The sequence below is a fragment of the Leucoraja erinacea genome, chromosome 8 (assembly GCF_028641065.1).
Source record: "Leucoraja erinacea ecotype New England chromosome 8, Leri_hhj_1, whole genome shotgun sequence".
In the NCBI taxonomy this organism is placed as follows: domain Eukaryota; kingdom Metazoa; phylum Chordata; class Chondrichthyes; order Rajiformes; family Rajidae; genus Leucoraja; species Leucoraja erinaceus.
The window spans coordinates 16,767,403-16,793,611 of NC_073384.1; the positions used below are offsets into that span (position 1 = coordinate 16,767,403).

The following is a 26,209-nucleotide window of genomic DNA, read 5'->3' on the forward strand; positions in this document are numbered from 1 at the left end:
ACCACCAAAGATTATAGAGGAGCTTTGGCCACCGCTGTTGACTGAGAAGGAGGAGGAGGGGGCTGCCGTCTACTGACGAGGGGAGACATCCACTAAGGAGGGAGTTCGCCGCTATCGGCTGAGGAGGAGAGGGGCCGCCGTCGACTGAGATGGGAGAGGTGCCACCAAGGAGGAGGGGAGGGGACCGCCGCCGTCCACTGAGGGTGGGATGCTGTCGACTGAGGAAGGGGGAAGGTGGCCCAGTGACCAGTCTGCGAGCTTTCTCCTTGCCCATTTCCCCAATCAACCAAAGCACATGCTGATGCTTTGAAGAAATGTGAGCATTTTAGCTGCACGGTGGCCTGACTGGGCCACTTGAATGGATAGGCGTGAAGGAAATTGTTAAAAGTGGTGAACATTGTCTTGTCCATCGATACTGATTTCCCTGCTGTTGAAGGGATCTATAGGAAGCACTGCCTTAAAAGGTTCCATGCCAACTCGGTGATACTCTCAGTTCACTCCTGCTGTTGGTAAGTTACATGCATCTGAACAACAGACAGCCAACCATGTAATCTCTGGGTGCCTGCTCTACCTCCACCAAATGGAGCTCAGGGCCAGGACATTGACGCAGAATCAACAACCTGGCTGCTCAACACCCAGCTTGAGATCTAACTATTCCTTTGGTTTATGTTTCATTCGCAAGAAGAAGCTGCATCTGAAAATAGTAACCTCCAGGTTCCCAACAGTCATCAGACTCCGTGTGTAGGAAGGAACTGCAGGTGCTGGTTTATAGTGAAGATAGACTCAAATGCTGGAGTAACTCAGCAGGACATGCAGCATCTCTGGAGCGAAGGGTCTCATCCTGAAACGTCACCCATTCCTTCTCTCCAGAGATGCTTCCTGACCTGCTGAGTTACTCCAGCATTTTGTGTCAGTCATCAGACTCCTGAACACGAGAAATACCAACTAAACTATAAACGGTCTTGGTTGTGCTAAGGATGTTGTGTGTTTGACAATAACATTTTATTTTTATTTATTAATTTTGTTTAAAATGTTATCTATCCGTACTCTGTTTACAAGTCAGAATTTCATTGTTCCTTGGTGCATTTGACAATTAAACACTCTTGACGAAACTTGATTTTCATCCTTTATGGTGACTTATATTAAGAGAAGCTATTAGGGCAATATGAAGTTGTTCAAAACCTCCTCCAATGCCCTATGACACTTACGGTCTCCACTGGTGTTAATCCAGCACCCTCACACTGCCTTCATAGAAAACATAGACATAGAAATTAGGTGCAGGAGTAGGCCATTCGGCCCTTCGAGCCTGCACCGCCATTCAATATGATCATGGCTGATCATCCAACTCAGTATCCCGTACCTGCCTTCTCTCCATACCCCCTGATCCCCTTAGCCACAAGGGCCACATCTAACTCCCTCTTAAATATAGCTAATGAACTGGCCTCAACTACCCTCTGTGGCAGAGAGTTCCAGAGATTCACCACTCTCTGCGTGAAAAAAGTTCTTCTCATCTCGGTTTTAAAGGATTTCCCCTTTATCCTTAAGCTGTGACCCCTTGTCCTGGACTTCCCTAACATTGGGAACAATCTTCCTGCATCTAGCCTGTCCAACCCCTTAAGAATTTTGTAAGTTTCTATAAGATCCCCTTTCATTAAAACCTTTCTCCTGCAGTGCAATGTCTGACTCTGCTGATGTCAATCGAACTCCCTCGCTTTCTCTCATTGCTTTTCATTGTTGGCTCCATGATGGAGAAGCAGTTTTAAATTGCTGAATGTTAACATCTTGAACGACGTCCTGGGGCCAGCACATTACGATGTAATTGTAAGGCAGGTGTGCCTGCACCTCCTTTATTTGAATTTTACAGGGATTTGGCATATCACTCTACATATGCACTATAGAATGTATCCTGACTAGTTGCATCATGGCCTGGTACAGCAATTCCAATATGCAGGAACGCAGGAGGCATTTGGGGAATGATGTACTTGGCCCAGACCTTTATAGACGCATACCACCCCACCATCAAAAGCAGCTACACGAGGTGTTGCCTCAAGAAAGCAGCACATATCATCAAGGATCCCCACCATCCATACCATGCCCTCTTCTTACTGCTACTAAGGTTGGAGGTACTGCCACCAAGTCTAGAGTATTTTATTGTCATATGTCCTAAATTGGAACATAAATTCTTACTTGCACCAGCACAATAGGTATGTAAACAGTATTTTGTAAATGCCATAAATAAATTTAAAAAATGTGTTTATATATAATATATAAACGTCTATGTAGTCCGGAGCTTAATTGGAGGCTGTACTGTTGGTTGTAGGGAAGAAGCTGCTCCTGAACATGGATGTTACTGTTTTCAGGCTCCTATACCTTCCTGTTCAATGAGTGTGGCCAGGGAGGTGTGGGTCTCTGATCATGTTGGTTCCCTTTTTGAGGCAGCGACTCTGGTTGATCCCTTCGATGGTGGGGAGGTCAGTACCCGTGATGGACTGGACAGTGTTCACTTTTTGCAATTTTCTTTGTTCCTGGGCGTTTGAGTTGCTGAACTAGGCTTTGATGCAACCAATCAAAGCTCTACCCCTGTAGAACTTCAAGAAAGTATTCATTGATGTACCAAATCTCCTAAGGAAGTAGTAGCGTTGATGGGCTTCCAGTTTTACGGTTTTTAATGGTTTGTAATAACTTCTTGTCCATGAGTTCTCATGTACAGCACTTTGTGGCAACTGCAGTTGTTTAAAGTGCTTTATAAATAAAGTTATTATTATTATTATTATTATTATTATTATTATTATTATAGGATTGCATCAATGTGTTGGATCCAGGACAGACATTAAGCGATTTGGGAAGTTGAAGGAATTAGAAGTTTATGGCTCTCTCCACTACTGTCCTGTGATGAAGGCAGGTTTGTGCATCCTCCACCTTCCTCTTCCAAAGTCCAATCAGTTCCTTGCTTTTACTGACATTGAGAGCAAAGTTGTTTGGACACCATTTGTCCGTCGATTGATCTCCCTCCTATACTCTTGACTCATCGTCTGTGATTTGTTCAACAACAATGGTGTCGTCAGCAAATTAGAAAATTGAATTGGACCCGTGTTGGGCTGCACAGTCATGAGTATAGAGCAAGGGGAAGACAGCGCAACCATGAGGTGCTATGCTGATGTTTATTGAGGACGAAGTGTTGCTGCCAACTCGTACAGATTGTGGTCTATTGATGAGGAAATCGTGGATCCAGTTGTAGAGGGATGCGCAGAGACCCACTTCCGTGAGCTTGATAACCAGTTTGGAGGGGCTGATGGCATTGAATGCCAAGCTGTGGTCTATAAACAACACCCTGATGATGTAATTTTATTGTCTAAATGTTGCAGTGGAGAGCCAGTGAGAATGCATCCTCCATTGACCTGTTGTGGCGGTTCGTAAATTGTAGTGGGTCCAGTTTCTTGAGATAGGAGCTGATATGCACCATAATCAACCTCTCAAAGCACCTCATTACGTTAGTGCCACTAATAGGTAGTTATTGAGGCACATCACTGTGCACTTCTTGGGCTCTGGCATTATTGGTGCCGTTTTAATGCAGGTGGGAGCCTCAGACCTCAGTAATGAGAAGTTGAAGATGACGCCAAAAACTTCAGCCAGTTGGGTTGCACAGGTTTTAAGAACGTGACCAGGTACACCAACAGATCCAAACAGTTTCCGAAGGTTCACCCTCCTGAAGAATCTTCTGACATTGGCTTCTGTGACTGAGATTATAACACTATTAGAGGCTGTGGGGGTAAGCGGAAGGCACATCAGCGTTCTCCTTATCAAAGCATGTGTGGAACGCATTGAGCTTGTCTGAGAGTGATGCTTCACTGTCTCTGGAGCTGCCCCAAGGTTTTGCCTTGTAAGAAGTGTAGAGCAAAACTCCCTTTTAACCTTTTTGATGGCCTTATCAAGGTCATAACTGGGCTTCATGTATTGCTCTGTGTCGCCAAACTTGAATGCCCAAGATCTGATCCTCAGAAGAACACTGACCTCTTGGTTCATCCGAAGCTTCTGGTTAGGGAACACTTGGGTGGTTTTCATGAGAATATACTCCTTCACACATTTCCTTATGGTCGATAATGAGCATACACACTAGGGACAATTTACACGTACCAAGCCAATTAACCCACAAATTTGTATGTCTGGTTTTCTCTGGGTGCTCGGTGTCCTCCTACACTTAAGACCTATAGGTTTGTTGGTTAATTGGCTTCTGTAACCACTGACACCCATGCTAATCACTGGGTGGCGCCAACAGTCTGTCCCTTCCTACTTTGTTTTTATAGTATGCTTTAAATGTATGTTTTGGTGTGCTTTAGCTTGTTTTATGTGATGGGGGGGACTTAATCTCTTACCTCGACGGAGATGCGATTTTATTCCGTATCATATCTCCGTCCACACTGCAGCCTAACATCGCGCAGCTGGCGCCTTTTGCTGGGGACCGACTTCGGGGCAGCTCCAGAGACAGCCCCAACCGCGGGGGCCTGTGGACTTTAACATCGTGGAGCTGATGGCTCCTGGTTAGAGACCGATTTCGGGAGCTCCAAGCCGGGGAGCTTCGATTGCCGGCTGCAGGAGCTTCGATCGCCCCGACTGCGATTGGTTCGACTGCCCCGACCGTGGGATAATAAAGAGTAAGAAGGTTGGATTTTATTGCCTTGGTCACTGTGAACAATGTGGGGAAACCACTGTGGTGGATGTTTATGTCAACTTTTATCTAGTTGTGTGTCTTGTTAATTTATTTTAGTATGTCTGTATGGTAATGGTAATTTGAGTTTCACTGTATCTTAATTTATACGTGACAATAAACTGACCTTTGAATCAAGAACCTATTAATTTGTGCCTTAAAAATATCCAGTGACTTGGCCTCCACAGCCTTCTGTGGTAATGAATTCCACAGATTCACCACCCTCTGACTAAAGAAATTCCTCCTAGAATAGAATAGAATAGAATAGAATAGAATAGAATAGAATAGTAGAATAGAATAGAATAGTTTCTTTATTGTCATTGTAACATGGGCCATGTACAACGAAATTTAAAATGTCAGCCAGTCAGTGCAGCATTCAAACATTTCTAAAGCTAACGAAACATCCACGGTAAAATAATAAAGATAAGCAAATAAATAAAAATCACAGACAAAGCACGCATACACACCCAACCCTCCATCCTTCTGTCGATTTCACCGTTACCACAGTCCCTTAGTCTGTATCGCCCCTGCGTTCCTTGGCGGCATCCTCATCTTCCTAAAGGAACATCCTTTTATTCTGAGACTATGACCTTTAGTCCTAGACTCTCCCACTAGTAGAAACATCCTTTCTATCTAGGTCTTTCACTATTTGGTAAGTTTCAATGAGGTACCCCTTCATCCTACTAAACTCCAACAAGTACAGGCTCAGTGATGTCAACGGCTCGTATGTTAACCCAATCAATCCTGGGATCATTCTCGTAAATCTCTTCTGGACCCCTCCAACGCCAGCACACCCTACCTCCAATATGGTCTGACCAGTGCCTTAAAAACACTCAACATTACATCCACGTTTTTATATTCTACTAGACTAAGTGGGACCCGTTGGGTCCCATGTTCACACGGGAGGGCTGGTCCCCCGACGCAATATTCCATCTCTCCACCAATTCCAATATTGGTGGCCAGTGGGGGGGCTTTCTGGAATGCTGGTATGGGTTCTTGGGGTGGCAGCTCGCTCACGGTAGTTGACTCATGGCTATTCCTTGAAATTCCATTTCAAGCAGGGTGCAAGGCCACCAAATTCAAGTGCAGTTTCATACCACTTCAAGCTGGATCCAAGGCCACCAAATTCAGTGCAGTTTCATACCACTTCAAGCAGGATGCAAGGCCGCCAAATTCAAGTGTAGTTTCATACCACTTCAAGCGGGATGCAAGGCCGCCAAATTCAAGTGCAGTTTCATTCCACTTCAAGCAGGGTGCAAGGCCACCAAATTCAAGTGCAGTTTCATTCCATTTCAAGCAGGGTGCAAGGCCACCAAATTCAAGTGCAGTTTCATTCCATTTCAAGCAGGGTGCAAGGCCACCAAATTCAAATGCAGCTTCATACCATTTCATGCAGGATGAAACCACCATAAAACCACACAAAACACCAAACTCACAGTTCAGTAGACATTCAGTGTGTTCAGTTGATTCACAGCTCAGAGTTGTGACCTCTCCCTCCCCCTTCATGCAGAGACTGAGCCACACCCATACTTCTGGGTTTTATAACCCCTCCCCCCAGAAAAGTTTTGGCCTTCATGGCGTGATTGACAGGAGAGAGATTCTCAACATTTTTTAAACACTAATAACACTTTTATTTTTCATTGATGGGAAGAATTCTCTGCACCTGCTGAGCAGAGGGGGACTGAGTAAGATGGCCAAAAATCACAGCCGTAAGTGGTAGCGTTTTTTCTAAAATCAATATACAGTGCAAACAGGAAGTAAATGCATTTGCAGTAGTGCCTTTTAACTTCAAGCCAAAGCACCCAAACCACCATTTGCAGTAAGTAGTGCCTTTCAACTTCAAGCCAAAGCACCCAAGCCACCATTTGCAGTAAGTAGTGCCTTTCAACTTCAAGCCAAAGCACCCGCCGCCATTTGCAGTAAGAAGTGCCTTTCAACTTCAAGCCAAAGCACCCAAGCCACCATTTGCAGTAAGTAGTGCCTTTCAACTTCAAGCCAAAGCACCCAAGCCACCATTTGCAGTAAGTAGTGCCTTTCAACTTCAAGCCAAAGCACCCAAGCCACTATTTGCAGTAAGTAGTGCCTTTCAACTTCAAGCCAAAGCACCCAAGCCACCAATGTGCAGTAAGTAGTGCCTTTCAACTTCAAGCCAACGCTCCCAAGCCACCATTTGCAGTAAGTGGTGCCTTTCAACTTCAAGCCAAAGCACCCAAGCCACCATTTGCAGTAAGTAGTGCCTTTCAACTTCAAGCCAAAGCACCCAAGCCATCATTTGCAGTAAGTAGTGCCTTAGGACTTGGAAAATCTGGTAGCTGAAAGTAGTTGGGAGTGATCGACTACATGAGCTATCAAATAGTTCTAGTCCAGGAGCAAAGATATAACCACCTAACAAGCTTTTCCTTGAATATCGCTCAGTCTTCTGACTCCAAACATTCCTGGAGTTGTTCCTCTGCCTCCCCTGACCATCTCTGTGCAGTCTTCACTGCTGGGGGTGTGCTCTTTCATCACTGCCAATATGCAGGAAGAGGCAGCACAGCCAAATGGTTGGATTTCTCAACATGAGAAATAAGCATCCTTGATGGTGGTTTAGCAGTGGTTAAGGTTGTTTGATCCTCTGGTGCTGCAGGACATACGGTAGTTAAGGGCACACAAAAATGCTGGAGAAACTCAGCGGGTGCAGCAGCATCTATGGAGCGAAGGAAATAGGCAACGTTTCGGTCGGAAACCCTTCTTCAGACGGTAGTTAAGGAATGATTTCTTCAGGCTGCCTTAAAGTCCCCGGCAGTGATTGGAAAGGCATCGATGTATGCCGACTGGTATTTGTTAACCACCGTATGCAGCTTCTCCAGTGCTAGATAAATGTCTGCCTGGGGTTGAATGTGGACCATCACCAGGCTCAAGAATGGCTACTTTCCTACGACCATCAGATTCTCGAACTAACCCACACAACCTTAGGGAGGTACCAGGAGCAGGATGGTTTGAAAATGGAGTATGTGTTGGGAATCAATGACAATAGCTTGTTCCTCCCAATATTTAGTCTTCGAGGCACACAGTACAGAATCACATACCCATCTTCTTTAATACCACAACAGCTCTTGGTATGGTTGGCCCCAAGTGCTTGGCCAGATGCTTGTTAAATCTATAATTTAACTAGAGAAATCCTGCGTTATCAATTGCTGGATGTCAGCGGAACTAACAACTTGGAGACCGTTTTGCCAAACTCTTGCGCTCAGTCCTTCAAGGCATGTTGGATCTCCCGGTTTCTCCCCGCCTTCCCTCTTCCCTGTGCCTCACATGAACTTGCATCCATTTCTCCCCTTCCACCCATAATCCTTACTTGACGACCCGAAATGCCACCCATTCCCCTCCAGAGATGCTGCCTGTCCTGCTAAGTTTACTCTGCAATTTGTCCCCTACACACTAAAGTCGTTTAACAGAGGTCAGTTTGCAGAGGTTACAAACCCACATGTCTTTGGGATATGGGAGGAAACCCACCTGGTCACAGGGAGAACGTGCAAACTCCACACAAACTGGCTCTGAGGCAGCAGCTGTACCAGGATGTGGGCAGCCTTGTAATCCGCAGCAAGTTTGGGAAGAGTGAGAGGATGGTTGATCCTCGCCACTGTCACACAGGATGTCATTACAGGCTTTAATCAGTCATTTTGATATTGTGTGTGGCGTAGAAATCTAAGGATTGGAATTTAAGAACCAGGAGTCACGGGAAAGAGCGACATGAATTTAAGAGTTTGCAACCTGTTCGAGGACCAAAATTGCTTCCGGGTTGAAAGGTGATGTCCGTGGATTAGATCTGATGCCTTGCTAATTTGTGCATGGCTCCATTGTGACCTAAGCTCCAGAACAAGAGATCTAATGAGTTTGGGGGCCCACCTCACTGCAGGGCAGGTTGGGAGAAATCTCCCAGATATGCTCTATAGATTTCATTTAAAATATGTCAGTGTAAAGAGTTTATAAGGTTAGTTTTTATACTCAGAGATAACCGTTGTAGCAGCTTTGTGAAGTCAGCTTGTGACTGTGATGTCAGTTATCTGGAAAAGTGTGTCTTTTAAAGCTGCTCTGTGCCTTGCACGGCCTTTATTTTTCCACGATAGCTTGTTATCAATGTGCACCTGGCCACTTGCTCCTGCAAGCCACAGCTTAACTCCACCTGGATTGGCGCAGTTTATCAGTGGTGGGAGCGTGGCCCTCCCATTGAACAAGCGAGTTTAATTGTCCTCGTGCTGGCACTCCGGTCAGTACTCAGCAAATGCGGTGTTGGATAAGAGTTGGGAAATCACATTGCAGCTTTATAAAACTGGTTAGGCTGTGTGATGTTCTGGTCACCCCATTACCACAAGGATATGGTGGCTTTGGAGAAGGTGCAGAAGAGGTTTACCAGGATGCTGCCTGGATTAGAGGGTATTGGCTACAAGGAGAGGTTGGACAAACTTGGATTGATTTCACTGGAATGTTGGAGGTGAATGAATGACAGGTCACGGTGAAATTCTTTGCAAAATAGTCACCACTTAAATGGCGCTGACAAGTTACAAAGTATCCAGGTTGAGGAGGAACCTGAGAATCTTATTCAATTATGAGGCACAGGTTGAGTAGACAGTTAGAAACTTTTTAGAGGGCATAGCTTTATGGTCAATTTAAAGGAGATGTGCAGGGCAATGTTTTTACATAGAGAATGGTGGTGCCTGGAGCACGCTGCAAGGAATGGTTGTAGAAGCAGTTTTGATAGTGACATTTAGAGGCTTTTAGATAGAACATAATAGCACAAAATAGAGGGATAGGGATTAGTGGGAAAAATGCAGGCTGTGGAAATTAATTTAACCTAGCAATGTGTTCAGCATTGTGGGTTGAAGGACCAGGTCCTGTGTGTTGGCAGTGTTATATGTTCTCTAACGACTTCAGCTTTATAATGGGCATAAACATGGGATTGGGGTTGTGATCAGGAATGTTTCTGTGTGAGGGAACATTGACGTTTTAAGAGTCAGCCTCATTGTTGAATCTGGAGTCAGATATATTTTAGGCCAGGCGAGGGCAGTAAGATCCACACACCCCCCCCCCGAAAGAGTCATGGACACTTGCTGACCCACACATTGAATTCCAATCTATTATTTGAATAGATTTCAGTATGCTGATGCAGTAATTGTGTGTGTGCGTATGTTGATGGACGGATCTATGTGGGTGGGTGTTGTTTGTGGTGAGGATTATGTGTTGGCGGGTGGGTGTGTACATTTGCAGGTGAATACGTCTTTCCACCTCAGATTGTGGAGTGAAGTCTTCAAGAAAGGAAACAAGTCTGATTATGGAAACAATGGGAAAGTCACCCTACTGATTGCCACAGAGAAAGTCATCACCAGGGTTCATCTTTCAGTGACTGAGAAGCTTCTCTTTCAATCACAGTTGGAATATGTCCATCAGTAGCATGGTAGACATAATCTTCACGGCTTAATGAATCGAGGAGAAAAATCAACACTATCCATGGCTTTCTTTGGCCTCACTTTAACTCTCTATCAGGAGGACCATGAAATGTCCTGCAAATATATAGCTCCATCTTTCATTTATTTCACGATGGCAAGCCCTAATCAATTGGAAAACAGACTAAGTCTCTGAAGATCTGTGACAAACAATGCTGTCATTTCCCTGATGCCATTTCCTCACAATGTCCGTCTCTCCAATGAATTCCCCAATGGAGCCGAGCTAATCATCAGGACTAATGGGTGGCTGCTGAACCTACACTACAAAACCAAACCTCAGTGGTTGAGCGGCAGTGCGCAGATGTTGTTTGTCCATATTCATGTCCATGTCCAGCGGATGAGTTCCACACTTTCCTCACTTTGTTCCTTAAAACACGGGAGAAAATGGGTCTTTCACTCAACATCCATGAATCAAAGATCCTCTTCCAATCTGTCCGCACGCAGGCCCCTCACCCCCAGCAAAGTTCTCTACGAGACCTTTGGAAACATGGTTCACTTCATGTGTATTGGAAGACATTTCTGTGAAGGTGGCCATCCATGAGTGCTTGAAGATAAATACCTCAAACCCAGCACAAAACACATAGTGATACAGCATGGAAACCATCCCTTTGGCACAACTCACAAGTAGCATCCTTGCCCTCCTATATTCCTTGGAGACTTGGACTATTGGAAGTCACCTAGGCAATAGACAATAGGTGCAGGAGTAGGCCATTCGGCCCTTTGAGCCAGCGATCAATGCGATCATGGCTGATCATCCCCAATCAGTACCCCGTTCCTGCCTTCTCCCCATATCCCCTGACTCCACTATCTTTAAGAGCCCTATCTAGCTCTCTCTTGAAAGTGTCCAGAGAACCAGCCTCCACCGCCCTCTGAGGCAGAGAATTCCACAGACTCACAACTCACTGTGAGAAAAAGTGTTTCCTCGTCTCCGTTCTAAATGGCTTACCCCTTTTTTTTAAACTATGGCCCCTGGTTCTGGAGCGATATCACTAACACTGAATCCATATTCACTAGAAGAATAACGATAACTCTCAACACTGATCTTTCTCTATACTCCCTGTACACTCATGAATGTGCAGCCAAATCCCGCTCCAAATCCATTTACAAGTTTGTAGAGGGCTGAATTTCGAACAATGACAAGATGGATTACAGGAAAGGTATAGAGCTTAATAGCGTGTGTCTTAATAACAACTTCTCAATGCCAGCAAAAACAAAGGAGCTAGTTATTAGCAGGGTGGAGTATCAATGGTGCTGAAGTGCCCGAAGGTCAAGAGCTTCAAATTCCTTGGTGTAAATATCACCTACATTTTGTCCTGATACAACTGCATTGACACTGCAACCAAAAAAGGACACTTCTACTTTCTCTGAACACTCAGGAAATTTAACATTTTTCTAATGGCACCACAGAAAGTATCCTATTGAATGCGCCACAGCTTGATTTGGCAACTGCTCTGGCCAAGACAGAAGAGAGTTAAGATTACAGCCCAGCCAGTCTTGTAAACAGCCTCCCCTATCCCCAGCTCCCACCCCATCTACATAGTATGCTGCCTCGGGAAGGCTGTCAGCATAATCAAGAACCACTTACACCCTGGTCATTCCCTTTTTTCCTCCTCGCCCATCAGGCAAAATATATAAAAGCTTAAAAGGACACACCACCGAATTCAGGGACAGCTTTCCCATCGTTGAATGGACCTCTCACAAGCTTGGGATGAATTCTCGATCTTCCAATCTACCTCATCCTTGCACTTTTTTTAACCTGCACTTTCTCTATTCTGTAACACTATATTCTGCACTCTGTTTTCTTTCTCTTTGCGATACCTGCTGTTGTTCTTGTGTATGATTTAATTGTACTTGTGGTATGATTGACCTAGATATCACGCAAACATTTTTTTTACTGTTTCTTGATATATATGACAATAATAAAACAATGCCAATACCAACACCAATACCAGCATTTCTGAGACAAATGCCCAGTGTGAAGCCAGATCAGCCTCAAAGGGCAGGGCACATCATTCGCATGATCAACATCAGCTTCCAGAAGCACTCTATTTTAAGTTATGAGAAAGGAACAGATTAACAGGTGGACAGCGAAAATGATTCATGAATGTGCTCAAATCCTTAAATGACCAACATTCCACTGACTGCAAGAAGTCCCTGGCTCCTGAGAGTTCAAAGTGGGAAAGGAGCATTTGGGAAGGCATTGAGAACCTTGATCTATATCTCAGGAGCACACACGCCTGGTGAAGCCCAAAGTACCTGTTCACTCTCGTCTGGGTCAGCAGATTTCATTCACTTGTTTCAAAAAAGTTTTGTAACAAAGTACGACTGGTCTACATGTACAGGTCCTAAACTGGGGCATGGCTGAAGAAAAGGCCTGACCCAATATGCCCCCTATCCATTTCCTCCAGAAATTCTGCCTGATCCTCTGAGTTACTCCATCACTTTGTATTTCACCAAAGATTCCAGCATCTGCAGTTTATTTTGTCTCCGAGGGTAATTTTGATGGTATACAGAATTTTGCAAATTCAATGGGGTTATTAGCAGGTGAAGAAGGGTAAGTTCAGAGCCAGCGTCTTCCTGTAAATAAGGGGAAGGTTTGCAGGATTAAAGAACACTGGCTAGTGAGGACTATTAAAGTTCTGATCAGGGAAAAGAAGGATTGGTTTATCTAGTTCAACTGGGCAAGTGGGTCAAGGAGTTGAAGATCGAATTTAACTGAAAGACATGGATTTTGGAAAGTTAAACCATGGCAGGACTTGCACAGTGAATGGTAGGAGCCTGGAGAGTGACGTGGAACAGAGGGATCTGTGAGTACAAGTATATAGTTCTCTGATACTGGCAATGCAGGTAAACAAAGTGGTGAAGAAGGTATATGTTATGCATACCTGCATTAGAAGGGGAATTGTGTACAAAAGTTGGGACATCATGTTACAGCTGTTCAAGGCATTGGTGAGACCGCACCTGGAATATTGTGTGCAGATCCAATTGCCATGCCATAGGAAGGATGTCATTAAACATGTTACTGAGACTGGTGGGGTTGAGTTGTAAGGAGAGACTGGATCAGCTGAGACGGTTTACTTTAGAAGGAAGGAAGCTGAAGAGCAACCTTATAGAGGCATATAAAATTATGAAGGACATAGATAGCGTAGCTGTCACAGTCTTTTTTCCAGGGCAAGTGAAATATAAAATTAGAAGGCCTCAAGGTGAGGGGGAAGATTTAATGGGAATCTGAGGATGGGAGAGGGGAAGGAGGGGGAAAGAGGAGCAGGATGGGGAACCATCCCCTGGTTCTGGACTCCCCCAACATCAGGAACATTTTATCATGCATCTACCCTGTCCAAAGCTCTAAGAATTTTATATGTTTCTATAAGATCCGCTCTCATCCTAAATTCCAGCGAATACAAGCCTAGTCGACTTGTTCTTTCATCATATGTCAGTCCTGCCATCCCGGGACTTAACCTGGTGAACATATGCTGCACTCCCCCAATAGCAATAATGTCCTTCCTCAAATTAGGAAAAATTCCCAAAATTGCACACTATACTCCGGGTGCGGTCTCACCAGGGCCCTGTACAACTGCAGTAGGGAGAGAGAGGGAAGAGATGAGAGGAAGGAATAAAGATTCAGGGAGCCTGTTGCTTTAAGAGGCAATGGGAGGGGAGTGCTGTGTCTATATGGGCACTGGCCCTAACACACTCGCACAGCAACCGCTTTGTCACTATGGGTTTCCATGGCAACAGTCAGACATCAGAATTGGGATTTGCGCAGCCTCAGTCTGCCAGGCCAACACCACGGATTACTGATTAGGAGACTTCTCGCATTCCCCAAGAATGAAATCCTCTCGTTCCAGAAAACACCAGCATCCCCATAATCTGCCAGCTTCACTTGGGTTTAGTAGTGTGGAGTTTGATTCAGAAACTCCTCATGACTTCTTGTCACTGGGATATTGGCCAATATCCTGACTCATTTCAGTGCCTCTGTGAGTAAGCTGTGGCTTGGGGAGTTTCTGTAAAGTTTTCGCTTCATTGTTAATTCTCACCCAGACAACCTCTGAATTTGGAGAATGCCCTCTCCCCTTTAGCCGTGGTGGTGTTGGAAGCAGAGACGTACGGGTTGAAGAAACAGAGTGCAGCCCGCACTCGACGGCAGGGAAGGCGCTCCACCAGGTCAGTAATACTGGGGTGCAGCTCCTCGAGAGCAGTGAGGGCAGCTGAGGGGAGGGGGGGGGGGGTGAGTGGCTCGGCATGTCTGAGAGGGGGACCGGTGGGGGGTCTCAGTGTTTGAGAGGGGCCGGTGTGAGGGCTCAGTGTCTGAAAGGGGCCCTAGTGGGGGCTCAGTGGTTGTGAGGGGCCGAGGGGTTCGGACTGTCTGAATGGAGCTGGAGCGAGGGTTTGGACTGCCAGAGAGGGGCTGGAGTGGGGGTTCATGAGAGGGGCTAGAGATGGGGGCCCGGAGTGCCTGAAAGGGACATGAGAGGAGGGGGGGGGTAGTGTCAGAGTGCCTGACAGTAGCGCCGGGGGAGGTGAGAGGGCTCAGTGTCTGAGGGTTGGGTTCATTCAGACTGAGAGGAACTGGGGGGATCAGTGCAGAGGGATCATGGCAGAGGACTCGGAATGACATAGGGAGGGGGGGATGTCATACGTTTAATTTGAATTAATCTGTAGTCAGTATTGTTGGGGTCAGAGACAATGTGGGAGAGGGGGCCAGAGATTAGTTTAATTTGGCATCATGTTGGATGAAGAGCCTGTTCCTGCGCTTCCTTGTTCTACGTCCCAGGGTCTCTGACGGATAGCCTGGTTGCTCACTGGGTGGTGTTCAGTGTGGCCACTTCGGGCTTCAGAGTATCAGGGAGGTCTGGTGTGGACAGTATCACAGGGCTCAGAGGTCAGTGCACATGGAGTGAAGTTTCTGATGAGTCACAGTATAAGGTGTACGGTTAGCGTGGGGTCAGAGCCTCAGTATGGAAGGATCTGGAAGGTAACTCTGGGTCGGGGTCACGAAGAGGTGCTCAATTACTGGACTGTTCCAGAGTTCTGGAGGCAAGAGGCTGGACTAGTTGCCACTCTGTACCTGACCTCGCCCTGTGCATGGAAGGAGAATCCTTTAGTAATGTTGCTCACAAGCAGAAACCCAACTCCCCTCATTTTCCCTCCCCCGGTCTGTCCGGTTCAGGAGAGCTCAACTGCCTCTCCCACGGAAATTCCCAGAGCACTCTTTTCCTGATGTCATTGTCAGCTTGGCTCGGGGTTAGAGGCTCCTGGAGGTGAGATTAACCTCTTCCCACCCTCGGAAGAAGATGCAAGAAGATTAGGAAGATGTTTCCATTCCTGTACGCGAGTGTTTCCAAACAGCTTTGTCCATTAGTCTTTTACTGGTGTTTCCTTTGGCATCTACTTGAGTCACCCTGAGAATTGAAATTCTCATATCCACGCACTGGAGTTACTCTGTGAACCGGCATCTGCTGACGTTAATCCGAAAGCCAGTGTTCCTATTACCGTAGGCTGCATTTTCCCTGGAACCTGGTGTTCCCACTGCCATCTGATGGGATTGCTCTGCAGAGGCAGAGTGTGCTGGGATTCAGAGGATGGGGCAGGTAGAGGTGAGGAAGGAGAGAGTGGGAGAAAAGTACATTTGAACAGGAACATGGAAAGGATAGGTTTAGAGGGATATGTGCCAAATGCAGGCAGATAGGACTAGTATAGATTGGACATGTTTGTCAGTGTGGGCAAGTTGGGCCAAAGGGCCTGTTTTCCTGCTGTATGATTCTATAACTGTGTGTGAGAGAGAGAGAGAAAGATGTTGAAAGGGAGACCACCAGAGTAAGGAGGGGAGAAGAAAGGAAGTGAATACTGCTGGGGTATCTGGTTTTGCGGCGTCTTGGTGTACAAGGAGAAACTAACAGATCCCTTGGCCAAGAAACCCATGGCACGCCACGGGTCTTCAACTTTCCCCGGAGCCATTAATACTGTTTTCCATGGACCAAGTTGTCACCAGTGTACTGCTTCTGAATTGCATGTTTGATATCTCGGTGACTCCTGTGCCAGTAATAGCTGGAACTGGAAACGGTATGTTATGCATGGCACTTGAGGAGGGAGTTACACAGACAGGCAAGGGGGAGGTCACAGGGAGAATGTAAAAACTCCACATGGACATTGCCAGCGGATGGGATTGAACCCAGGTCTCTGGAACTGTGAGGCTCAGCGGCATCTGCTGCAACAGTGGCCTCCCAGGGAGGACAGGCTAAAGGACAGTGAGTTAAATCATAGTTTTATCATCATGGTCATAGAGCTGTTTAGCACTTAAACAGACCATTCAGCCCAACTTGTCCATGACCACAAAGTCAGCATTCTGGACTAGTCTTGTTTCCCTGCATATGGCCCATATCGACTAAACCCTTCCTATCCATGCATCTGTCCAAATGTCTTATAAAAGTCATAACCATATGCATTTCGATAACTTCCCCTGGCAGCTCATTCCAGATACGGACTAGGTGAAAATGTTGCCTCTAAAGTAACCTCTTAAATCTCTCCCCTCTCACCTTCTAGTCACACTCCCCTATCCTGGAAATAAGACCGTGGTATTCACTTTATCCATACTCCTTGTGATTTTGTATACATCATTAAAGTCACCCCTCAGCCAAGGAAAATGTCCATCCTATCCAGCCTCGAGCTGTAACATTCTGGTGGATTATGCCTTAGTCCATTCTAAATGACATCCATCCTATAGATGGAACTGCACACAGTCGTGGATGGAAAGCAGGCAATGAAAGGCCTGAATGGCCTCAGTCTGCGTCTTGGCCCGTGATTCTGCAAGGGATTGGGTGGTGGAGCTGGGTCTTGTATCCCTGTCACCATTTAAATCCTTTGTTCCTCCTCAGGCAATTGAACCATCCTACCAACAACCAGAGAGCTACTACCTACCTCATTGGAGACCGTCAGACTATCTTTGATCAAACTTTACTGGACTTTTTCTTGCACTAAACGGTTATTCACATTATCCCCTTTATCATGTAACGGTATACTGTGGATGGCTCAATTCTAATCATGTATTGTCTTTCCGCTAACTGGTTAGCACGTAACAAAAAAAAATCACTGCACCTCAGTACACGTGACAATAAACTCAGCTCCTCTCCACTCCTCCCTCTACAGGTGTACAGATGGTTTGTGAAATGAAACTGAAGAACTCTCTTGGGGCCAACACGGACGGCAGCATCTTGGAGAGAATCAGCGCCATCGCCATCAACCCTCAGCAGGTCCTGGAGGATGTCCTGCCCAAAGTGCCCAGAACAGTGAGGGTGTCCGACGTGCCCAAGCTCTTCCGTGAGCCGTACATCCACAGTGGCTACCGTCCAGTGGAGCAGGACTGGAAGTACTACCTGTTCAGCCTCTTCCAGCGGCACAACGAGGCTCTCAACGTGTGGACCCACCTGCTGGCGGTCCTGGTGATACTTGTCCGCTTCTTCGTCTTCCTGGGGACGGCGCCGCCTTTCCCCACCGTCTACAGCCTGCCTCTCTGCTTCTTTATCGTGGCCTGTGTCGTTTACTTGTCCTGCAGCGTGCTGGCCCACCTCTTCCAGTCCAAGTCCGAACTGGCTCACTATTCTTTCTACTTCTTGGACTACGTGGGGGTGGGCACCTACCAGTATGGCAGCGCCCTGGCGCACTACTACTACTGCGCCGAGACGGAGTGGTTCCAGATGATCCGCCCCTACTTCCTACCCCTGTCTGCCCTCTTCGGCTGGCTCTCCTGCATCGGCTGCTGTTTCTCCAAGATGCACTTCCAGCGCCCGTACCCCATCACCCGCAAGGTATGTCAGGTGGTGCCCGCCTTCCTGGCCTACGTCCTGGACATTAGCCCCATCGTGCACCGAATCGGCACCTGCTGGGCTGCCGGGTGCGCCGACGAAGCCATCTGGTACCACAGTCTGCAGATCATCATGTTCGTGGTGGCCTCTTGCTTCTTCTCCTACCCCGTGCCGGAGAAGTACTTCCCGGGGAGCTGCGACATCGTGGGGCAAGCCCACCAGATCTTCCACGTCTTCCTGGCCCTGTGCACGCTGGCCCAGTTGGAGGCAGTGCTGCTCGACTACCGGGGCCGGCGTGAGCTGCTGGCGGCGCGGGGTGACCAGGACACCATCTACACCGCCTGCAGTCTCTTCGTGCTGCTGCTGTTCTGCAGCGGCCTCTCGGCGCTCTACCTGCGTGGAGTCATCAAGCGGCGGCTGCGGAAGAGAGGCGACTGAACGCCCGGCCGGGTGCCTGGCGCAGTCCCGTCTTTATCTGAGGATCTGTCTATGCTCTAACAAATTAATGTTGTGTGTGAATACATGCAGATCTCCAAGGGTCCAGCCGACTCCTGGCTTTGGTTTATTGGTTGCCGGGAGGAAAGGGGGTTGGGGGAAGCCTGGATCTGCCATTGACTGGGGTTGTGGTAGATCACCCTGCGGTGATGGCAGCACACAGCTCTAATAGAGTGGCTGATATAGGAGCTGTTGGAGCCGACCCGCTATTCCTCTGTACATGGGCACTCAGGCCGGTGGTCTCCTCCGAGGGATGCCTGAACAGCTGTACTGCAAAGGGTTCAGGCTGGGGGCTTCCAGGTCCTGCAGGAGAAGGAGCATGAAAGCTAGGTTGTCCTTGCCCCAGTTATGTGTGTGGGACAGTGAGGAAGCCACTCTGTTTCTAACCTGGAAGTATGTGAAGGGATAATGTTAGAGGAAACTTCGTTTTGTTTGTAACCCTGGATGTGTATGATGAGACAGTGTAAAGAGAGCTTCATTCCGTATCTAACCCTAGGAATGTGTGTCGGGAGAGCGTGGAGGGAGCTTCAAACACTGGGGCTGTCTGATTAAATAGTGTAGAGGGAGTTTCACTCTATCTAATGTGCCCTTTGAGTGTGTGATGGGATGGTGTTAGTGGAGCTATACTCTGTACCTAATCCATGCTGTATCATAGAAAAATTCCAACTAAAAAAAACCCTGGTCCTGATGAAATAGAGCACCCTGGCCTAATCTAGCATCTATCAGTCCATATCTCTACAGATTACACGTCCAAGCTCCAAAAAAGCAGTGAGTTCTAGACTCGTACCAAGCTCTGGATGAAAAATATTACATCATCTCCCCTCTCAACCTTCCAGCGATTATGTTTTAATCCATATCCCCTGGCTTTATCAACCCTCAGTTTGTGTTATATAGTGACTTGAATGTGAATGTAAAAGGAATCATCTGTAGATTACATGAAAATTAGTGGTGGCTTGGATAGTGTGAAGAAGGTTGTCAAAGACAACACTAGGATATAGATCAAATGGAAAGTTGAGTAGGGTTTAGGCAGATGAAATTTAGTCTTGACCAGTGCAAGGTGATTCATTTTGAGAGGTCAAGGAAAGGTAGGATGTGACCAATAAATGGTAGGGTGCTAAGGATTGCTGATCAACAATGAGACCCTGGGTAGGAAGGAACTGCAGATGCTGCTTTACACCAAAGATAGGCACAAAATGCTGGAGTAACTCAGTAGGTCTGGCAGCATCTCTGGAGAAAAGGAATACGTGGTTGCCTTGGACGTGAAACGTCACCTATTCCTTTTCTCCAGAGATGCTACATGACCTGCTGAATAACTCAGTATTTTGTATCCGTCTTCAATGAGACTCTGGCGTTCAAGTCCCCTGTTCCTTGCAAGTGGCAACATACGTAGTGGCATAGAATACAAGATTGGTTGAATTTATTATGTTGCAAATTTCTAAAAAGAAACATCTTGGCCAACACTTGGAGTACTGTATACAGTTTTGGTCACCACACTAGGAAGGATGTGACTGCACAGAAGAGAACGCAGAAACGATTCACCAAGATATTGTAGACTCGAGGGACTGCAGATGCTGGCTAACAAAAAAACAAGACACAGTGCTGGTTTAACTCAGCGGGTCCGGCAACATCTCTGGAGAACAGGTTGTGGGTGGGGACTCTTCATTAGACATTGTAGTAAGGGTGAGAGGAGAGATGGGGGTAGGACAGAGCCTAGAATGTGATAATAGGATACAGGTAAGGGAGATCACGTATTCATTTTCTCCAGAGGTGCTCCCTGACCCACTGAGTTACTCCAGCATTTTGTGTATCTTGGGTCCTCAGCACCATTTGGGACTCCACAGAATTTGCCCACTCATTACACTTCTCAAATTCCCGGGTGCTGATGTGGTGGCAACGTTGAAGTAGGTCACATCGCTAGCGCAGCCATGAGTTGAAGAGCAAGAAGTTGTGATCGGACAAATTCAGAAGCTCCTTTCTTACTTACAGCTGGCACTTCGGTGCAGCCCTTGGCGTGTTCTCTGCTGCTGACTTTACTGACCATCGACCATCCCTTTACACATAGCCTATGTTAATCTTATCTTTTAGTCTTCCAGAAGTCACACCAACCTCCTCAACCCTAAATTTTACCACTCAGCCACACACGAGGGTAATTTACAGGCGTCGTTGAAGTTAAACACTAACGGAATTTAGAGAGCAGAAAATTGGTCCTTTGCCCCAATTTGTCCAAATATCTTCCAGAATTCATCCCATGTGACTGGATTAGGCCCATATTCCTCCAAACCTTTCCTCAAAATGAACGTCCAAATGTTTTTTAACGTAAGTGTGCAAGTGTGATAGAGGTACAATTACGTGAGGAGGAAGAGTTTGGATTTTTGGGGTAATCGTCCAGTGAGGCTATAGGGGAAGAACTTGGAAATGAACAGGGGATCCTTGTTTGATGGCACTGTATTATAAACTTTATTAAATGTGTCCAAGACGGCTTCCTTATTTAATATCGAGAGACTCCTACTAGACAGGATGTATCATTGGTCCTCCTCTTCGGAACATGGTAGGTCAAGTGACTGAAGTGTTGCTGGGAGAGCACTACAGGATCAGTGACCATAATTCTACAGGGAAAGGTAGAACTAGTCCACAATTTAGCGTCCTAAATGGGCACACAGCTGATTTTGTAGGTATTTGGCTGGAACTTTCAGAGGTCAACTGGGTGAGACTGTTTTCGATCAGAAGACATGTAAGTACGAGGCTTGTGTGTGATGTCAGGCTTTCAAGGTCAGCATGTTCCTGTTGGAATGAAATGTAAGGCTGGCATGTTCTGGGAATGCTAGTTAACACCAAAAAATTGAGGCAAATATCAGGTTTAGGCATCTCTCGAGCTAATCCCTCAAGAAGTATAAGAAGCACAGGAGAACATTAAGGGGAATTTTAGGAAGGCAAAAATAGAGCATGATATGGATCTGGCAGGCAAGGTAAAGAAGAGTTACAGGTTATCCATTGGCTTGTACTTGCTAGAATTTAGAAGATTGACGGGGGATCTTATAGAAACTTACAAAATTCTTAAGGGGTTGGACAGGCTAGATGCAGGAAGATTGTTCCCGATGTTGGGGAAGTCCAGGACAAGGGGTCACAGTTTAAGGATAAGGGGGAAATCCTTTAGGTGAATCTCTGGAACTCTCTGCCACAGAAGGTAGTTGAGGCCAGTTAATTGGCTATTATATTTAAGAGGGAGTTAAATGTGGCCCTTGAGACTAAAGGGATCAGGGGGTATGGAGAGAAGGCAGGTACAGGATACTGAGTTGGATGATCAGCCATGATAATATTGAATCGTGGTGCAGGCTCGAAGGGCGGAATGGCCTACTCCTGCACCTTTTTCCTATGTTTCTGAGTATTGTGTTCAGTTTCGGTCATCCTTTCAGCTAGAAAGAGTTCAGAGACGATTTACAAGGACGTTGTGAGGACAAGAAGGCCTGATATAGCGACGTTGGGCAGGGTAGGACTTTATTCCTTGGAGCGGAGGAGGCTGAGGGATGAACTTGTAGATGTGTATAAAATTCATGAGGTAAATAGGTTGGGTAATATACAGTGTGTAGGAAAGAACTGCTGGTTTAATCAAAGATAGACACAAAATGCTGGAGTAACTCAGCAGGACAGGCAGCATCTCTGGAGAGAAGGAATGGGTGATGTTTCAGGTCGAGACCCTTCTTCAGACATCGGGTAATATACAGAGTCTTTCCCCCAGGGTAGGGGAATCAAGAAGTAGAGGGCATGGGTTTAAGATGAGAGGAGATTGATTTAATAGGATTCTGAGAGACAACTTTTTCACACTGAGTGGTGGATATATGGAAGTAGACCAGATGAAGTGGTTGAGGCAGATACAATAACAATATTTAAAAGACATTTGGACAGATGCTTGGATAGGAAATGTTTAGGACCAAATGGTACCAGCTTGGATGGGGAATCTTAGTATTAATGAGCTGGGCAGAAGGAGCTGTATGACACTATGACTGAGGTGCATTAATGGTGTGCTGTAGGGATTGGTGCTGGGCTCATTATTGTTCATCATTTATTCAAACGATTTGCATAAGAATGTACAAAGCATTCTTTACAGCAGCAAAGCAGTAACTTTACAGATGATACACTAAAATAAATTATAGATAGTGAAGAATGTTATTCTAATTTAGAGTGGGATCGTGATCAGCTTAGTAAGTGGGCTGAGGCAATTGCATTTGATTCTGGTAAATGTGACATGTATTTTGCAAGTCAAACCCATGTAGTGAATGGTGGAGCCCTGGAGTGCATTGTAGAACAGAGTCTAATTACAAGTATATAGGTCCTTGAAAGTGGTCTCACAAGTAGACAGGGTGGTGAAGAAAGTATCTGGCATGCTGGCCCTCATAAGTCAGAGTACTGAGTACAGGTATTGGGACATTATGTTGCAGTTGTACATGACATTAGTGAGGCCCGCACCTGGAGTATCATGTACATTTATGTTTACCTTGCTATAGGAAATGCATCATTAAGCTGGAAAGAGCGACAAGTGAACTTACAAGAATGTTGTCAGCACCTGAGGTCTCAGCTCCAGGGAGAGCTTGACGAGGCTAGGACTTTATTCCTTGAAGCATAGGAGACTGAGGGGTGACTGTATGGAGATGTTTGAAATAATGAGGGACATAGATCAGGTGAATACACACTCCTTTTTTCCTAAGGAATGGAATAAAGACCAGAGGGCACAGATTTAAGGTGACTGGGGAATGTTTAAAAATGACCTGAGGGGCAACTACTTCACACAGAGGCAATGCATAAATGGAACAAGCCATCAGAGAAAGTGTTTGAGGTAGGTATAATGGCTTTTAAAAGACAATTAACCAGTTACATGGATATGAAACATTTAGATATGGATCAAACCCAAACAAATGAGAGTAACTTACATGGACATCTTGATCAGCATGGGCTGAATGGCCTGTTTCCACAACTAAGAAATTGATTCCACCAGCCAGCCTAATTTGTATCCAATTGGATAGCATCCAATATAATCTAACCATCAGAACACGCCTAAACTGTGGGTCCTTGTCAAAGACCTTACTGAAGTCCTTGTAGACAACGCCTCCTAGGATTCTCCTAACGTATCTGCCAAAATGTTCTCGTGTCCTCTTTTTGTCCCTATTTATCTCAAGTGCCCTAGCCCCAAGGAACTTCATTGATCCTAACTGCACATCACATTTACCTCCTGTTTGTAGAAATTGACCAAGACGCTCTTAATCAGAAGTGGAAGGCACTGGTGTTGGTTCACAGTTGGAAGGTTTCAATGATTCTCCTGGTTTCTTTGTTTTGTTTATCACATGTGGGGACACAATTGCTTCATTCTTTCTTGCAGCTGTGAATTTAATCCAGCATTTGAAAGTGCTCACTGCTGCTGACTTTTCTTTTACTTGGCTATTGTCCAACTTATTTTGAATTTTCAGATTGGATATGACAGGATTCACCTTTCTAGTAGCTACCAATCAAGGCCCACTGGCTGGCTGAGTGACAAGTGCTTCCTTACAATCATTGATCAAGATGCTGTTCGTCAGAAGTAGAAGGTGCTGATGTCTGAGAAGTATTCAAAGACTATCCCTTGTTTTTTCGTTTTTTTGTTTTGCTTGGAGACTCTATTAAGTCACTAATGCAGAACCTATCTAGAACGAGTCCCAGGATGCTTGAGTCACACTTTGTTCTCTGCACTGATTAGACTGGTGAAGCTGGATATCTGGAGTCTACTTGCCCCTGAGTGGGGCCAGCAGCTCAAAGCCACGGCTGCGTGTCTGAGCGGTGTCAGAGACGCCATATTCACGGCACCTCCATGCTCGGCCTCGCCATCTTGTAGAACTGTACAAAGCAGTCAAATTCAAACTCTAGGGCAGACTCGCAGAGCGACGAGTAACACTATAGAATGGTATTTGCCAAAGAGAAGGACATGGAGAGTAGAAGCGAGGTGACACTTTCAATACTGATCCAAGGAAAGGCTCTTCTCTCATCCATTCCAATCACTCCCCTCTTTTAAATCTCTATTCTAAGTTGTGTATGGTTTGATTGTAATCATGAAATGGATCATTTACCTAGAAGCACACAAACAATGTTTTTTACTGTATCTTGGTCTACATGTCATTAATAAACCGATACCAACAGTTCCAATATTCTTGGGCATGATGATATCAAGAATGATGAGGTGTTGGGACTCTCAAAGAACATTAAGGCAGATAACACCCAGGACTTGCGAGCTGTTGCATTTTGGTAGGCAAAACAAGGGCAGCAATTACATCGTAAATGATATGGGCTGTCGGGAGTGTTTTTGAAACAAGGAGACCTGGGGTTCAGGTATATTGTACCATGAAAGTGGCGACACAGGTGGATAGGGAGGTAAAGAAGGCGGTTGGCACAGTTCACCTTCATTGGTCAGGGTATTAAGATTTATGAGATTGTTACTGGGTGTGGATGGTTTGCGCTATAAGGAGAGGCTAGATAGTTAGCTAGGTATTTATTTACTTAGTAGCGTTAGAGGCTGAGGGGTAACTTTGTGAGAGGTTTATAAAATCATGACAGGCAGAGATAAGGTAAATAGCCACAATTTTTCCAAGGATAGGGGATTAAAAATTAGAGGGGGTTATGGTTTAAGATGAATCATAGGGAAGGTTGTCAAATGATACAGAAGGATATAGACCTCTTGTCAATTTTGGTGTAGACATGGCCGGGTGTGTTTAATCCGGACAAGTCTGAGATGTTACTTTTTGGGAGGACAAATGTAATAGGAAAGTATTAGTAAATTGGCAGGATAATTGGGAGCATTGATCTCCAGAGTGAAGACAGAAGCAACTGCACTTGCTGAATCTTGAGTAAAAATACTGGAGTAACAGCCGGCCAGGTGGCATCTCTGGAGGACATGGAGAGGTGACGTTTCGGGTCTGATGAAAGGATCTTGACCCCAAATGTCCGTATCCATGTCTTCCAGTAATGCTGGCTGACCGTTGAGTTACTCCAGCACTTTGTGATCTGCAGAATGATCTCAGGATATTAAGATTGTATTTTCCTGAAAGTGTCACCGCAAGTGGATAAGGTGGTAAAGAAGATATGCTTGCCTTCATTGGTCACAAATTGAGTATAGAATTTGGCTAGACATATTGCAGCTGTATACGATTTTGGTTACTGGAGTACTATGTGCAGTTCTGGTAACAATGTTACTGGAAGAATCTGGAGGCTTTAAAGAGAAAGCACAAGAAGTTTAGATGACTATCGAACCAGATCTTCGATTGTCCACTTCCCTCCAAAGATACTGCCTGACCCATTGAATTGCTCCATCCATTCCCCCTTGTCTGCTGCAAATTCAGCATCTGCAGTCTCTCGTTGCCTGGTTAGAAGACTATTATGAGGAAAGGCTGGACAAACTGGGATTGTTTTCGCCAGAGCACTGGAGACTGAGGAGTGCCATGGAAGTACATATAATTAAAAGAGGTGCGGATGAGAGAAAAATGTTTTTTCCAGGGTGGAAATATCCAATATTAAAGGGATGTGGTGAGAGGGAGAAGGTTTAAAAGAGATTTACGAGGTGATTTGTTACAGAGAGAGTGTCTTCTTCTTAAGTCCTTTGCTCCTCTAGGGGAGCATAGGCCATTGACAAATGTCCTCCACCTCGGTTATTGGCCGTTCTTTCGAGATCTCCTCAGTTGAGCCCACTCTCAAACATTTCAGTCTGG

The 26,209-nt window shown here is 45.8% G+C and overlaps 1 protein-coding gene across 3 annotated transcripts; it reads left to right on the plus strand.

Annotated features, from left to right (window-relative positions):
• The first annotated feature begins 8,792 nt into the window (after positions 1-8,792).
• Positions 8,793-25,860, plus strand: LOC129699362 (membrane progestin receptor beta-like). 3 transcript variants are annotated; one of them, XM_055639069.1, is made up of 3 exons: positions 8,794-8,954; positions 14,230-14,352; positions 17,335-25,860. In XM_055639069.1, the coding sequence occupies exon 3, from the start codon at positions 17,343-17,345 to the stop codon at positions 18,426-18,428; it is 1,086 nt and encodes a 361-aa protein (XP_055495044.1). In that variant the 5' UTR covers positions 8,794-8,954; positions 14,230-14,352; positions 17,335-17,342; the 3' UTR covers positions 18,429-25,860. The 3 variants fall into 3 exon arrangements, with proteins under 3 accessions (XP_055495045.1, XP_055495044.1, XP_055495043.1); XM_055639068.1 differs by having other exon boundaries at positions 14,268-14,352; XM_055639070.1 differs by lacking the exon at positions 14,230-14,352 and having other exon boundaries at positions 8,793-8,954.
• The last annotated feature ends 349 nt before the right edge of the window (positions 25,861-26,209 follow it).

What these genes read in the sequence shown, in the direction of transcription:
- LOC129699362 (XM_055639070.1), top strand. Translation starts at nt 17,343, where the DNA reads ATGGTTTGTGAAATGAAACTGAAGAACTCTCTTGGGGCCAACACGGAC.